At 38.9% G+C, this 16,294-nt stretch overlaps 1 protein-coding gene across 3 annotated transcripts in view; it reads right to left on the minus strand.

Annotated features, from left to right (window-relative positions):
- Window positions 1-316: 316 nt before the first annotated feature.
- The window catches only part of TTC7B (tetratricopeptide repeat domain 7B), a 120,603-nt gene continuing 104,625 nt past the window's right edge, over window positions 317-16,294 (minus strand). For all 3 annotated transcript variants that reach the window (XM_059850142.1, XM_059850141.1, XM_059850143.1), the window contains one exon: window positions 317-1,316. In XM_059850142.1, coding sequence (XP_059706125.1) covers window positions 1,095-1,316 — 222 coding nt within the window. In that variant the 3' untranslated portion in view covers window positions 317-1,094. The remainder of the gene's footprint in view (window positions 1,317-16,294) is intronic.

Here is a 16,294-nt window from a genome sequence, read left to right on the forward strand (position 1 = left end):
ACCCGAAGAATGTTGTATAAATATTTAACATGCTTTTCCCGAGCACTACCAAGGTGTATGTAAATGTCCATGTATTATGTAGAGGCTGTGTAATCTGGCTTCATCAAGAGCTGGAGTGGAAGGACTTGTGAAGATTTAAGGAAAGCTGAAATCTAAGATAACAGTAACATTGGCAAAGAGTATAGCAGCTTCTTTTCTCTAGATTGGCCTCAGAATATTTTATTTTGGTGTTGTTCAAGGCCAGCCAGCCACCTCATAAAAATGCGTTCACAAGCCATCTATTTCCCCCAGATTCTTAACCAAGACACAGGAAAGGTTCCATTTAAAAATCATTTTATTATTAACATAATCTTCCCATTAAGCCAAGTCTGGGTTCATGTATAAGGAATGTCGGTAAATATTCCATTTGAGGCTTCTTTTTACATATTTCCATTGATAAATAAACTCTGAATTCACATAAAAAAGTTAAACTTAAATAACTAATATATTTTTTTTGTAACAGGCATACATTGGTAAAATATAAATATTCTTGTACTCAGCCTTTGCTCTAGATAACAGTTAGCCACACATCACAGTTATTAACAACTAAAAACAAGAACTCAACTGATTTTCTGGCCTGGACTAAAATAGAGATGGAAACAGAAAATTCACATTTTGACTTTGGGCCAAAAGAGGTTGAGAGGCAGGAAGAGAACAGTTTTATTAACAGCCTTGTTAAAAATAGTCTGCTCTGCCACTGAATCTTAACTTATCCTACAATTGGTAGTTGATTCCATTATAATTTTATGTAACACTCAAGTTTCACTAACAAAATATGGCACATCATCCATGAACAATATAACGATGTTTTAAAACTACCAGGGCAAAACTGCAGGCAATATGAGTGATTTGGCTCTGGCTCACCACTCTGTCCTCTCAGTCTGACATCAACATATGGTGGCACCTCCCTGCTTTGGCCACTTTCCCACAAAAGAGTGGAGTTTGTCACCTGTAGCTCTGAAGTTCCTCAAACTAGCCAGTTACCAGGCAGTCTCACACAGTGGGTTTGCTCACCCAGAAGTCAAGACCAAAAATCAGTTGGTGGAGATGGCCTCTCACAGGACTCTGGGGATGATGGTGAAAGGGACCACGGGACTGCTGGCCTCGAGCTCCAGCGCCGTCAGGAAGCATTCGGTGGCGGCATCGTCATTGCCTTGAGCCTGCAGCACCTCTCCCAGGCTGTTCCAGACCTCGTGGGCTGTGGAGTTCACCTGGACAGCATCTCTGAGAATCTTCTCTGCCAAGCTATAGCGCCCAAGCTGGTGAAGTATCAGAGCCTGCATGAAAACAAAGGGAAAATGGCTGAGAATGGCCAGTATGCTTTCCTGAAGCTCAAACAAGGTCACTGCAGTGAAATAAGGGTAGGCAACCCTTGAGCTCAAAGTGTTAGACTATGTAATTTTTATTTATTTTTTAAATTTAAGAAATTACCTGATACTGGAGCAAGGTATTCCACACCAACAAATTCAAGTGGCTTTGGACAGGAAACAAAGACTAAATAACAAAAACTCCACCTATTTGCCAAGAAGCAGGAAGTACCTGGGCTTTTTTGCAAGCTCCTGTTATCTGAAGTCCTAAGGTGTGTGCCCTGAAGTTTTCACACCCTGTGAAAACTTCCCTGGGCATCTCAGCACCCAGCTCATGCCCTATTACACCTGAGACCATACACAGCACCAGCAGCACTCGGGGATGGCTGTAGCAAGACTGAGTTCAGCTCAATGGGCAACAACCATGGTGCTTGATTGAATCTGTGGAACAGGAACAAGGACTGATATTGCCCCAGTAATGCACAAAGGACCAGCAGACACAGAACTTCCTCATGAGCATCCCTATCTTCCTCTGTGAGATGGGATCCAATTCAACACTACACAATCCAGAGCATGTCCAAACCCACTAGGATATGGGCTGAATGAGGCCATGGAAATCTCCATCCATCACATTCAGCTCTGTTACTGTGCCAGAAAAGTCATGGAATGACCCAGTAAGAGAGCTTTATTTTGGGATTATAATAATCCTACCGATATTATGCATTTTTACATTGTGATTCTGTATTGCAAAACACATATGGACCACAAATCTTTGTTTTGCAGAGAGGTGTCCCAATTACATGCTTACAGAGGCCTTGTGCCTTCTGCCCGCCCAGCCCCCACTCCCTGGACCACGATTTCTTTTATCTCTCTGTACATCTGTCCCTCAAATCCTTATTAACCTAAGAACCACTGACTAGAAAGTACTGACATTCTATGCAGCCCCTGAATTATCCACCAAACATTTCTGGAATTGTGCCCAACTGGCTGACTTTCAGCTTGGGAAGACTGTTAACTCCATCCTACAGAACAACTGAGCACACCCTGCTCTGCAGAACAACATAAAGAGTGCTGTACACTATTAGCAAGTGAATAAATAAATGCAATGCAGGCTAATTTCTATCAGCCTGCAGATGTTCTCACATAAAGGTGCTAGAGGGCTTTTCTGGGTTTGGACTTCTTCCGAGCTGTCAATTGAGTCAGCATTTTCAGAGCAAGTGAACAGTACTTCCAATACAAAACCTGGATAACTCTCAGGGTCAGTGCTTTTTTCCCCTGCAGTGAAGTGATTGTCAGTGACTGGTAGGTATCAGATGTGAAACTACAAGAAAATGAAGCAAGGAGATGGAATACACAAAGCTGGTGCCACTGCAGTGCACCTAACCTTAATAAAATTTAAGTGTTCTTATTTTTCAAGATAAGAAAATTTTCATAAGCCTTGCTTTTTTTGGCATGCATATGTGTATCTTTTATACTAATTAAACATGTGAATTATTTGAATATTGCTAATACCTTTTTTCTTAAATATGCCAGGCCATTTTCCCTGCCTGCTAAGGATAGAAGCAGTTCTTTTCCAGACCAAAGAAAAACCAAATTTTGCAGATATAAGCCTGTTCATAGGAAGAGACACATATCACATCACATCTGCCCTATTGTGTATGGCAAAAAGGACAGCTGAGATTTTCCAGGTGATAGAACTAAAGCAAATACTGGCAGTTTGCCTGCTTTTATACTTTCCTAAGAATACAAGCATTAGTGTTGAAATTAGCATTTAGCAGTAGTGAAGGAACCACTCTTGCATGGGCAATGAGGTTGCGTGCTGTCCCCTCATGTTTTGGGGACACAGCTTTCTCCAGAGAGTGCCTCCTGAAATTCAGCCTTTCACTGCTGTCTCAGCCTCGGATGGTATGAAGACTCCTGCCTCAGGTGGTAGCCTTGGGACAACAAGCTTTGCTTCCAAAGAACCAATAGAAAATTTGACTTGTTTCATGCAGAGCATTGAAAGGAGAGTGACATTTGATCACTGTAGCTGTGGGCTGAACTCCAATAACTGATCTAGAGAAAGAACACAAAACACCCTCTGATTCATGAACTCTCTCAGAATGATGATCAGATGTCACGCACTGTAAGTGTCCAGTTTGTAAATCCCCCTTCCAGATGCCTTCATTAAAATTCTGAGGCACAGAACATTTCAAATTGTTTGCAATCCTTGCCTGACTGTACTCTATTAAGCATTACACACCACAGGCAGAAGGAGCAGGCAAGTCTATCATGCAGCAATAGCCTTTGGTGACCTCACACCAGCACTCATCCAAGAAAACTAACTTCAGTTTACCAGCTGTCAGCATACAACTGCTTTCTGCATTAACTCTTCAGGAAAAAACCTAATCCACTAAAACCAACAACAACAATAAAACCCACCCAACTAACCCCCTTCCCAAACCAAAATTCCTCTAAGATTTTCCAGAAATTATCAAATTTATATTATTACCTAAATTATCCCAGTCCTTCACTGTGTATATTCTTCTCCTTTCTAACTGGAAACAAAATCTCAAAGCTACCAGTTCCAGCCTTCACCTATTTAGCAGCAGATGTACAGACAACACTTATTTGCAGAATAATGTTAAGTCTTTTGCTTTATGGCTGGAGATGGGCCTGAAAAACACAGCAGCTCTGCAGAAACACAGAGGGGTACTTAAGTGACATATGGTTCACACCTTAAGACTTGGCATGTTACCTTAAAACCTAAGCAGAATGCCTTTTCTGTATATCCTCTCTATAAATCTTTAAAAAAGATAAAATATGAGAGGGGTTCTAGAACCTGAATCAATTAGAAAAAGTGCTATATAATAATTTGTGCAAATAAGAAGATCCATTCAACAAAATATAATAAAACCAGTAAGTTCCTAAGGCAACCTATTTGTTCTTTGTACATTTTAGAATGCTGCAGTACTTGACAGAGGTGTTTAAGACCACTGTTGACATTTGCAGGAGAAAGCAGGATCTTTCCTGCTACTGCATTTCTTTCACATGAAAGAACAATAAGTGTATGACATTTGCTTCTAACACAGTTATAAAAGCCTCTAATGTGTGCAGACCTCTTTGTTTTGCAGCTCAGTACAAATGTTGCTTATTACTTTACTCCATGTTTGGTTTGCTGAGAATTTGGGGGTTCCTTTGAGGTTGATTTTTTTTCCTGCCAAATCACTGATCTCCCTTAAGTGTGTTAAGGCTTTCACTTTCTCTCTGGTTAGGATGTCTGCATGTTGTAAACTCTCTAGGCAAACCTTATTTTTCTTTTAGCCAGCTCTACATTGTAGGGGTGGATTTTGTAACTCAAAAAACTCCAAGAGAGAACTCTAATGAGAAATAGCACAGGCAGAAAGTGAAGAGAATCTCTGAAGAAACAAAGAGACTTTTTTATGCCACCATCACAACCAATGAAACCAGTGCTTCATGACTCCAGTCCGCTGATATTTATACCAGTCACTTTGAATAATCAGCAGTACTCAAAGATCTCTGGGGTTCAGATGCTCTCTGCTCAAGGAAAGGTCAACAGCCCTTTACAGTGCCCAGCCAGAGCTGGGAGTAAAAGGGATTTTGCAATTCTAAGAGCCTCCAGGGGCTCTCCAAAGGGGCTTTCTAAAACAGCAACACTGTGTAACACTGCGTGCTGCCCGACAGGGAGGTACTGCTGTCACCACAGACAGGTTCTACACAAACTTCACATCCTAACAGAACAAAACCCTCTAGGAATTAATCAAAATGGAGAGGAAAGGGCTTCCAACTTTTGCCACAGGTTATTTTCAAGATCTTGACAATTCTTTCCTCACCCAGTCTGGAGTCACAAAATCTCCCTCTTGTTGGGCAACGATTTTACATGTTTCCTCCCTCAGCCATTCCATTTACACTTCACATTACATTGCTCCACATACAAAACTGCAATTCTTTGCTCATTTCACCCAAACATCTCTTCAAGGACTGTTTTTTACAATGCTCAGTCAAAGAGGGTCCATTTGTTCATTAGACGAATGTAAGCATCTTTTAAAAGGAAAACATTCCGATTAATTTGGATTTTCAAATGGAGCATTACAGTCTTGAAATAAAATTTCCAGTTAGAAAACACACTATTTTTTATTAGTAAAATATCATGACTCAGAACCTGAACACCATCATATAATAAGCAATTTTATAAAGCCATAATTGCTTAAATAAGCATGTAGTGTAGTCTTCACTACAAAGTTACCTTTTTTCTGCAGAAGGGCTTTTTCTCTTTGCAAATTAACCTGTCATAATGATTAACCAAACAGTCAATGCAAAACACATATCTAGACAAATAAACATAGGACTAAAATTCTGTAAATAACTAATTTTTCATTTTGAAAAACAGCTATTAAAAGAACTATTAACACCAGCCATTTACAGCAGTGTACTAAGGTCACTTTTTTATTTGCTTCTAGGCAAATGAGAAGCTAACAATTTTTTTTCTGTGGAACTGACATTGAAAAAAATTACAGTCACAGTTATTGCCCATCATGTCTCATCAACCCAGAGCTTTATCACAAAGTGCTAAACTATATTTGCATTAACTGGAAAAAAAAAAGGGTAGAAAGGTAACACTACAAAGATCACTGTGGTTTCTTCAGTGTAACCAAAACTTGTGTCTCAAGAGAGCAGGAGATTTCCTTAAGGTTTAACTGTCTGACTACTTCTCCACTGTGCCTGAAAATAAACAGTTCTCAGCCTCAACAGAAGCACCACTTGAGATTTTTACCTTTATTCACTTGCTATCAAGAGGACTCTTTTCATTTTCTTTGAGAAAAATATAGACTAGAAGTGGGAGATGTTCTCAAAGGCAAAGAAATTTATTTAAAAGTGAGAAAAAGGGGAACTGTGACCATGAGTCCATTTGCACTCCTGCCTTTTTCAGGGAGGCAGAGAAGAAACCTGGGAAATGGGAGAAATGGACAGAACAAGAACAAGAAATGTGGCTGATTTAACACGCAAAAAAGTGCCAGAGATTCTCACCATGGTTAAGAAACGCAGTCTGTTGACCTACAGAAGTCTCAGCTATGGAGATTTGAGTAGTACCAGATATGATATTCATATTAATTTATTCCTGGCAGGTCTGTTACATGACTTGTTTGCTAAAAAGCTTCCTATACTTGTAGATACAAATCTTATTTAGCTAAAAAACAGCCCTCAGAGCTAAAAGTTTGCCTTGCAAAAACAAAAGCTATAAGAAAACATGATAAGCATATGAAAATAAAAGCTGGACTGATTTTGCTTTTAATAATAAGAGCAGGGAGACAGAAGAACAGTGGCCTGTTTTGCTGATGACCTGCTGAAGCCCAGTAAGCTAACAGCCGATAATGTATAAGCAGACAGAGCTATTCAGATGTGCAAAACAATGATTCTTAAAAGCTACAAAAGATTTTAAGAACTCATCCAACTTCACAATCATTTTTTCAGTTCACTATCTTACTGTTTTAAAGTGGGTCCCAGCCTAGGGGACAATCGATTCTAAACTGTGATATCAGAAGGACACACTAGAAACATCCCCTTCCTACCTAAAAACTTAAAAATCAGGGATTATGACCATAAATAGTTACAAAACTTGATGTGCAATGTATGCATTGCAAATCCATATGCAGGGTAATTTTAGCATCAAAAAACTGCCCCTTGTTACATGCTGCTTTTTCAGCCTATTTTGTAAGTGTTAAGGTGGCTGCTATTTTTAAACAAATCTATCAAACTTGAAGGTTTACCAGAGACTTGACAGTGTTATGCTATAATAATGAAACAGAAGTGTTAGTGAGGCAAAATGAGAAGGATTTGCCATGATATATGGAAAAATAAGTAAAATTCTACAGCTGATGCTTTCCAAGCTCTGTGATAAAAATATGCATTTTAGATGTAGTTTATAATCAATATTTTACACTTACATAGAGTGAAACAGAACATTATTTATATACTGTGCTTGCCTATTTTAATTTTAGCTGATGACTTTGTGCTGAAACATGTCCATCTAGTCAAAGTATGACTTTGCATAAGAAATCATTTATAAACTCCTTTCAAAGGCACATGCATGTTGAGTCATTGTGCAGAATTATTTTCTGCAAGTACGAAAAGATTGTGACACAGTACATCAGTTAGAAATAAACCATTCCATCAGGAAAATGATGAATAAACATAGTTCTGTATCTGCAGACACTGGTTGCATTTTAATGCAGGGATTTTGAAGGGTGACCACATTATAAGGTTTAAAACCAACAGGACTGGCAAAACTACACTAACTTTACAAGTAAAAGTGATAATAAATACCTTTTTTTTTTAATCAGATAAGAAACTACAACATGTATATAACTTGTTTTCCAAAATGCAGAATAAAAACTACTTATTTTCTTTAACAAGGCAATTCTTTTGAAAAATAAAAAGCTTATTTCTTCAAATATGGTCCAGATAAAACTTCCTAGCAGCTCAGTATGGATTTTCTTTTTTAAATGAGAACAACCAGCTAATAATAATACATTTGATCACTCACTAAACCAAACAAAGCAGCTGATGAACAAATCTGTGCCTTGAGCCAACCCTTTTGCTCAGAGCCTATCCCAGATCATCACCTGTGCCTCATGTCCCTCTCTGTCTCACCCCTCCCTCCATGCCCAGCCCACCCTCTGTGTGCTCGGTGGCCCCGCCGGAGCCCCAGTTTGTTATTTCTCTGCCCTTCCCCCAGTGCTAACATACCCTCTAAGGTATCCAATTGCTGCCCCTGCTGCAAAACACTTGTTGCTAGGAGAAAACCTACTGCTTGGCAACAGATTTTTAAAACAACAACTTTGGCTTTGTTACTCACTGAACTTCTCATCACCAGCATGAAATAACGAACCCGTGTGGTTGGGAGTGCATCTCTGTGCTTGGAACTCCCTTGGAAATGACTGACCCCTTCCCACAAGGATGTGATTGCCTTTTAGTTCCCTACTGCTCACAGCTCAGAACGCAGAAAGGTACAAAATTGAAGGTTGTTTTTAAAAACTGCTGATTGTAGTCTTCCACTGGAGGGAAGCCCTTGGGGGACTTCTTTTCCTATTAAGACAACATATTCCTGCAATAATCTGCTGTAATTTTGATTTACACCTTATGTTAATGTCTTATCAGTTTTTAAAAAAATAGCATGACTACCAGGCTACATTGCAAGAACTAATTTGACTACAGCAAGGACACTGGAAACAATAAAACACCTTTTGATAAAATGAAGCAGCTAGTGACTCCAGAGCTTATTTAACTTTTTACCTCCAGCTGAAAATTACATTGAGGGTCTGATTTTATATGCTGTGGCTACCAACATCATAACCCCACAATGGTTCTCCCTTCAGAAGTCCGATGGCTACAGCTGTGGCAAGTACTGCATCACCACTGGCATCAGGGAATAATTAACCATAGCCTTAGCCCTGAGATTATGGCCAGTCCTAAACTTGGAGTACTTGTCATCTGGTGCAAACGTTTTACCTTTCGTCCCAGGCGTGACACCATGAGGTGACACTGAAGTGTATGTAGGTCTCTGCATCACCTCCCTCCGTTTGGCACCACTGCACCTTCTCTTTCCCCCCTCCCAGCACTGAAGCCACATCATTGTCTTCCCACCTTTCCCACAAACCAGAAATGAGGATTTCCCAGATGTACCAAATACATGCTCCTGTGATGAAAACGGGTCCAGGAGATGACAGCTTCACACAGTGCTGCTTATGAAATGGGCCCATGGCCATTTCTGTAATTTGGTGTCTTCTTGTCTTTTGTGATTCATACCTCAACCTCTTCCCCCTATGTAGACAGCTCATAGATATCAACACATCCCAGTGTGCTCCCTACAGAAATCATGTCACTTTATCATCTCATCTGTAGCTGCATTTCAACACTGCCTGGGTTCAAAGCAAGGCCAAGTTTACCACTGGATCATTGTGCTCCATACAGAGACTCCAAAGCACTGTTTGTTATTGATGCCATTATTTTTCCAGTGTTGAGTCAAAGGTCAGAAGTATAGCCATCTGTATTTCTGTTATCCAAAACCTAGGAGTAACATAGAAGTTTCAACATCCAAAAGAGGGAAAAAACCCCCCAAATCCCCCCAAAATTATACAAAGTGCCAAACAGAATAAACAGACCAAGTTTTTTGAAGTGGGGAGCCTCAAAGTCAGCCCACTGAGTCAATATTCAATTATTTGAGCAAAAGCTGGATTTTTCACAAGAACTGAGGAACTCAGGGTCCTTACTCCACTGCCTAAAATTAGGTTTCAGTTTACAACACCTGAAGGTTCCTGGCTTTGAAAGCTTGTGCTCCATGCAAAACTATTATAATGTCAAGAAATTAATGTTTTTCTGTACATCAGTCAATTAGAGATAGAATTAAAGAATAAATAATTAGAAATAGCAAGCAGTGACTTTTTAAGAAGCTGTTTTTCATTAAGGACAGTTCTGTACAACCACATTGAACACATTGCATTGTATGTGTATGCTTCTGGAAAGAGTAATTAGAAAAATTGATCAAATGTTTTAATGAAGAAATCAATCTGAAGTCAGGGGAATAGTTTGTGTATCAAGGAAAACCAGAGTTGCAGATCAAGCACTAGGCTCTGTGAGTAAAATTTATAATTAATAGAACTGTCAGAGTCCAAATTGAGCTTTGGAGATCTTTTGCTAGATTGCCACTGTACTGAGAGCCAGCACTTGTAGTCCATGCTTGTACACACTGAGTACTACAGAAACTAGCACTTCCTTCTCTGAACTTTTGAGACTATGGAAAAGGTATCAGAGGAGAATGATATTCTTCTGAAGTACCTTTTTGCATTTATGCATGTGCACTTCCCTCAAACATTCTGAAAAATACTGTATTAAATATTCAAAGTCAGAACTGTGGTATTAGATAAAAGATGACCAATCTTTTCATTACTAAAATAAAACAGAAATTCACAGATTAAAGCACATCATTCATTTTTTTATTCCTTTTCCCCTTAGCCAAAGAGAATTCTGCATATAAAAATATGTACATACATATGTTATAACTATGACTAATGTCACTGTTTCAAAAGTGTTATGACACCACAGCAATACTCACTACACTGGCACTGCAGTAACCTCTAAGAAAAAGAGGTTATTTTTAATACAGCATTAATAAATATATATGTTTCTAGCATCCCCAAGAAACAGACCACTTCCTCCCCCACAAAGCAGATGTGAACTGCCATCTGCTGCTCACTCTACAAGGGCCATCCTCGTGGCAGTGTGCACAACCCTCCTGGAAGGAGAGGGAATGCACCCCTCCCTGCCCGGCTTCTGAAAGGCAAGGCAGAAGCTGTAGGTAGCTGTTAACCTGCCAGTCTGCCAGGACAGCTGCCAGCAGATTCTTCTTTAAGGGACAGCTATTTTCAGTGTGAAAGGAGGGCCCACACCCTCCCATCTGTGCACCATCAGGCACAGGTCAGAAGAGCCAGAGCCTAACCATTGGCTAAGAAAGGGCTTCTAGCACTTCCAAAAAAATCAAACAAACACTTCCCTATACATTGACTTACCTGCACAAAATTGGTAGAAGTTGAACATACTGAAAAATCTACAGAAAAAGGCTTCTGACAGCTAAAGGGAGAAGCCCAAATAAAAGTATTTTGGGGAAAAAGTATTAAAGAGCTAAGAATAACATCAACATACCTCAACAAATCAGCTTTTACTAGTACTGATCTGGGAGCAAACACATTACTATAACTGAAGCACCACCTAAGTTTTATAATTAAATTCCATATAAGCCTATCACATTTTCTCTCAACTCTTTTTTGTTAATTTTTTATTTAAATTAAATTTTTATCTAAAACTTGCAAAAGTAAGGTATTTTCCATTTAATCAACATCAGATCAGAAGAGTCCTTTTAGGTCACTCAATTCTATCCCCTGTTGCTCCGGACAACCTTACCCCAAGATTTCTTGCCCCGCAGTGTTTAGCCTGTAAGTTCTAGGAATCCTCTTCATGTCATCTGAAATTTTTCCCTAGCTAGTTTGTTTTCATTTGCTCCAGGTGCCAATGCCACTTAGCCTCATTTGGATTATGCATATTCCTCTCATGTTCACAAGGATGATATATTATTATTAAAATTTCCTACTCCTCCCAGAAAACACCGCAGACATTTCCAGTGCCACACTGCTGTGCAGCCACCTCGGCACTGACCGAGCCACACACTGGGTTTGCCATCCAGCCACATTTCTCAGGATTTCAAGAGAATCACAGCCCCAGCCTGGGAGGAACCAAAGGGAAACCTCTGCCTTAGTGCACACTGAGGCTTCACATACCCTTTTGACAGCCCCAGCTGGTTTCACTGGGCATGGCAGCCTCTGTTCTGGGTACATAAAGCAACCAGTGGAGCACAAACACCACCACTCCACAAGGGAAGGAGAATCTGTAGGCTTACAAAACTAAAGGTGAAAGTACACTCATAACAAGACCATGATGCTGATCACGGGGACAAGATGATGTCTCATGTTGTGCCCGGCCAACTCATGCACAACTGAGATGCAGCTCTGATCAAGTACTACCCCAGCTCTTTGTCCTCCCTAGTCATTGCCATACTCAGTCTTGCTCTTGCATTTCTGAAAATTATTTTATTTCTTTCACTGAATGGTCTCCAAGTCTCACTTTTAATCAAACTTTGCCTTTGTCATGCAACTCTTCTCACTGAGTACAGGTACTGCATGAACTATTCTAAAATTTTCTGTTAACAATTCCAGTAATATTCAGTGAAGCCTCAGTTATTTCATCAACTAGTTCTTCCAGAATTCTGGTCAACTCCTCCATACTCTTCCACCAGCAAGTACTTGCCATCATTTCCATACTTTCAATTCAACTGTTAATTTTACCTTTGCCATCCATGATGAATATCACATTCCTGTTGAAGATGGAGGCAAAATATGACTTGCATTTATGGACTTTTTGTAAGTGGATATCCATCACTGTTCTGATTGACACTGCATGTTAAATCATATTCTGCGGTTGGTTTATGGCTCTTCAAATACATTTTTCAGACTGTATAATAAATTAGTGCATAAGGTTAGAATCTGCAGAGAAAATATAATTCCAAATGCAGTTTCTTCTTCATCCTCTCCTTTGGTTTACTACCCTCAGCTGACAGGCAGCTGGAATCAACTGGAGCCCTGCTTCCCCGAATGTAAGAGCCTTGTCCATTTGAGTCACTTTTCTAGTTCACTGGAGCAGAGTTGGCAGGAAGAACAAGAGTGACAGAAATGGCACTCCCCCACAAAGCTAAGATTGATCAGAGTAAGCAAACTGGGAAGAGTAGCAGCTTCCACTTTTCAAGGAAGGGATTTTCATAGCATAAGAACTACAGCATGGGTTTGGTGGGGAAGGTGGGAATTCTGGAATTTAAGTGAGCTGCTGAGTCTGAAGTGAGATACAAACATTTTCTACCTGCTATTGTGTTAAACATCCAAGGATTTATCTTCACAAAAATATAAATTCAGATATAAATCTTATATTAAATAAAATGTAAGCCACACAGCAGAAAGACCACACTTACTCCCTCATTCTTGAATTCTTGAAGCTTAGGCTTTGATTCTGCAGCAAATGAGGTGAGTTTGGATGGCCAAACTAAATCTACCTCATTTATTTTCCAGAGATCACCAGCTGCTCATATTATCATATCACAAATTTAAAGGAAATTAAGCTTGACGTGACAATTACTTTAATAGATCTGACAACATTTCATCCTGTTTTCTACTTTATATCAGAACCAGTTATTTCTGGCAACTGTAACCTACCAACTTGTGGCTAGGCATTCAGTGAATATAACAAAGCATCATCACAGACTGCCTTTGTGTCACAGCATTTCATAGCCCTCTGCTAAATTTTTGGGTCCTTGACCCTCACAATGCCATCTGTTCCAATGCTAGTGTGGCTATCACTTTTTCAAATGGTCACAAATTAAAAACCAGACAGAATCCCAAAGAAGCTATTGTCAGCTGTCAGGATAAACTGTAACTAGGACCACGGAAAAATGGAAATTGAAATGACTTTGCAGCTGATAGAGGTTCACCTGCTCATCTTTTGAACATTTGTAAACACATGACAATATCTGCCTTAATCTGTTACTTGCACCCATTTACCAAATAAGGTTGTTTTGTTTTGAAATGAGAGAATGTACTTTTAAAACTGTGTCTTTATTTTAAAATACTTATTTTAAGGTAGCAAAACCCACTTACCGTCAGGGACATTTTAATTCAGAAGCCAGGGCAAAATCCATTCTTTTAGTAGGTCAGATCACTTCTGATAGATGGCAAATATTCTTAGATGGCAAGCATTCTTCCAAAGTGCTACCTAACACCACCTTTGTCCATGTCGATTTAGAGCTTTGAAACCATTTTCACTCAGCATATTGTACAGAAGAAATGTTGAATCCACATGATTTTTCTGTTATTTCTATAGCTCTCTACAGATAAGGTCTTTATATCACACAAAATTCACTATTTCATCTAAACATATTATGCAATACAGGAATACAGCTAACTAAGCTAATGCAGCACAATACATTATGTTATGTTCTGGAATAATTTGATACCACCAACTTTTAACAGCACTGACTGCAGTGAAGCCTGGTTTGGGTTTCTAATGACTGTGTCTTACTTCGCTGCAGCAGAGAATTTACAAACACTCACTCTTGTGTGTTTGCTGATACCTAATAAAAATCTGAAATAATGAAAAAGTCTTGGTAGTCTTTCCTCCTGCCTCTATTTTTGTAATATTTGCACAAGCCTTTTTTTTTTCTTTGTCATTCCTCGTTCTGTCCAGATGAAACAAAAGTGTTAAAGAATGATTTCATGTGCATGATTTCCTAAGGCTATTGGTCTTAAGTAGTAAGTTCAATGTGTGAGATGTAAACAGTGTATTAGTAGTGGCTGAGGAAGACTCAACACACTGAGCTGCAACAAATCATTTCACCAGCATCACTTATTAAAGACTAATTAATTAGAACCCAGAAAAAAAATGGAACTCACATGGTTATTTCAGATACATCCATAAAAGAAGCATTTGTAAATTCACTTACAAAGTTTAGTTCCTGTAACAACAGGAAAGCATTTTAAAACTTTGGGATTTTTCATCAAAGTATTTAGAAAAAAAATAGAAAGACCCAAACATCTGCATCCTAATGGACCTACTAAAGCTCAAGTGGTTTTGGGTAGTGTCTTTCCTTGCAGGGCTTAGCTTTCAATAGAGTGAACAATGAAAATGTTTTCATATTTCTGCCAAGTAAGTGCTTTGCTAATGAATTGCTTTGCTTTGTTCAGCTGAGCAGTACTGAAAGACTGAAGATTTCTTCCAGGTCAAATGCTTTATGTAGAGATATGTGGCTCTTGAATATGAGCACTCCATTTTAACTTGATGTTTTTCTAATATTGCTTTTTCCTTCAATTCTATACCAGCTCTTAAGAAAGAAAAGCTGTTCCTAAAATCAACTTCAAATCTAATTTAAGAGCTATTTCTTGAAAGCCAGCTTCCTTGAAGCATCACACCAGCATCTACCAAAACAGGATTTCTCAGATTAGTGTGAAAAAGCCACACATGTATAAACTACACATCAGAGATTAGCAGAAAGAAGCTGTAATGCAGTATGATGCAGAAAGTTTTCTCAATTTCCCAAGACTCCAATAAGTGCATCTTAGCACAAAACTACATTCAACCCCAACATCTGGGCAGAAGTATATGCTTACAACCATTGTGACACACTTCAAGGTATTAAGCAGCCTTCTTTTGTCTACCTCCCACTAATCACAGCCCAGGAGCACAGTTATGGTTTCCATTTCTTACCAAACTGATACCTTCCCCAGAGGGTATTATCGCTCTTCAGGGAAAAGCTGGCCTGAGAAGCCTTACTCAAAATGGTATTTATTGCATATAATGGTAATTACATAAGCACACAAACAACGTAACAGAGAAAACTGACCCTGGTTACACACAAATAAACATTCCGGAGTTACATTTGTGCTCACCAATTCAAGTTAGGGACTACAACAGTCTTCCATTTCCCCAAGGGCATAAAATAAGACTTAATTAGTTTTTCTTCAAACCCAGGTATAATTCTCATTTGTAAGAAGATGCACCAAAGCATAGTTTTTCTTAGGTGTTCTGTTCAGGTCTAACCACTCATTGTATAATTAAAAAGCAATGGTATACAAGCAGCAAAACTTTTTCCTTTAGATTTCTATATCAATGTACTTGATATTTAGTTCTGGTTTGAAGTTAACTTGATTTTTATCTTACTACCAAGCAAAAATATAAGATAAGAAACAAAGATTTTAGAAGCAGTTTACCTTTATCACCTATAAAATATGTTACTAAAAAACAGTGCAATGTGTAACTGAGCTCTCAAAACCAGAGCAAAAAGTAATCACAGAAACAATGTACTGATGCCTCAGGTAGTTCTGAAGCAGTCTGCTATCCAGCCATCTCCTGCACCAAGCATCTCAGCTGCAATGACTTGGGAAATAATATATTCATTGAGCAAATGAATTGACAAATCTTCCATAAAGGAAGGGAACTGGGGGAGAGATGTAGGTAAGTGAAGTGATATATTATTTAAGAGTATTGGAAGTGAATGATACACACAAGGACTTGATTTTACACAGCTGAGCTGAATGGTTATCAAGGACTGCCAGAGATCCCTTCACTTAAACTGCAGGCAAAGGCAAGGACTATCAAATATATAATTTTCACTGATAATCAATTTTCAATGATAGAACTGATTTAATAATCTACATTTTAATAGGAGGTGCATCAGAGAGAGTACTAAATTTAAATATCATAAGGGAAAGTCCTCCTAAAAGTCTGCCAATCATTTGCAAGTCAAAACTCACAAAGACACTCCACAGGCTCCTTTCAACAGGCAGTGGGAATACTGA

Source organism: Haemorhous mexicanus, chromosome 6 (assembly GCF_027477595.1).
Source record: "Haemorhous mexicanus isolate bHaeMex1 chromosome 6, bHaeMex1.pri, whole genome shotgun sequence".
Taxonomy (NCBI): domain Eukaryota; kingdom Metazoa; phylum Chordata; class Aves; order Passeriformes; family Fringillidae; genus Haemorhous; species Haemorhous mexicanus.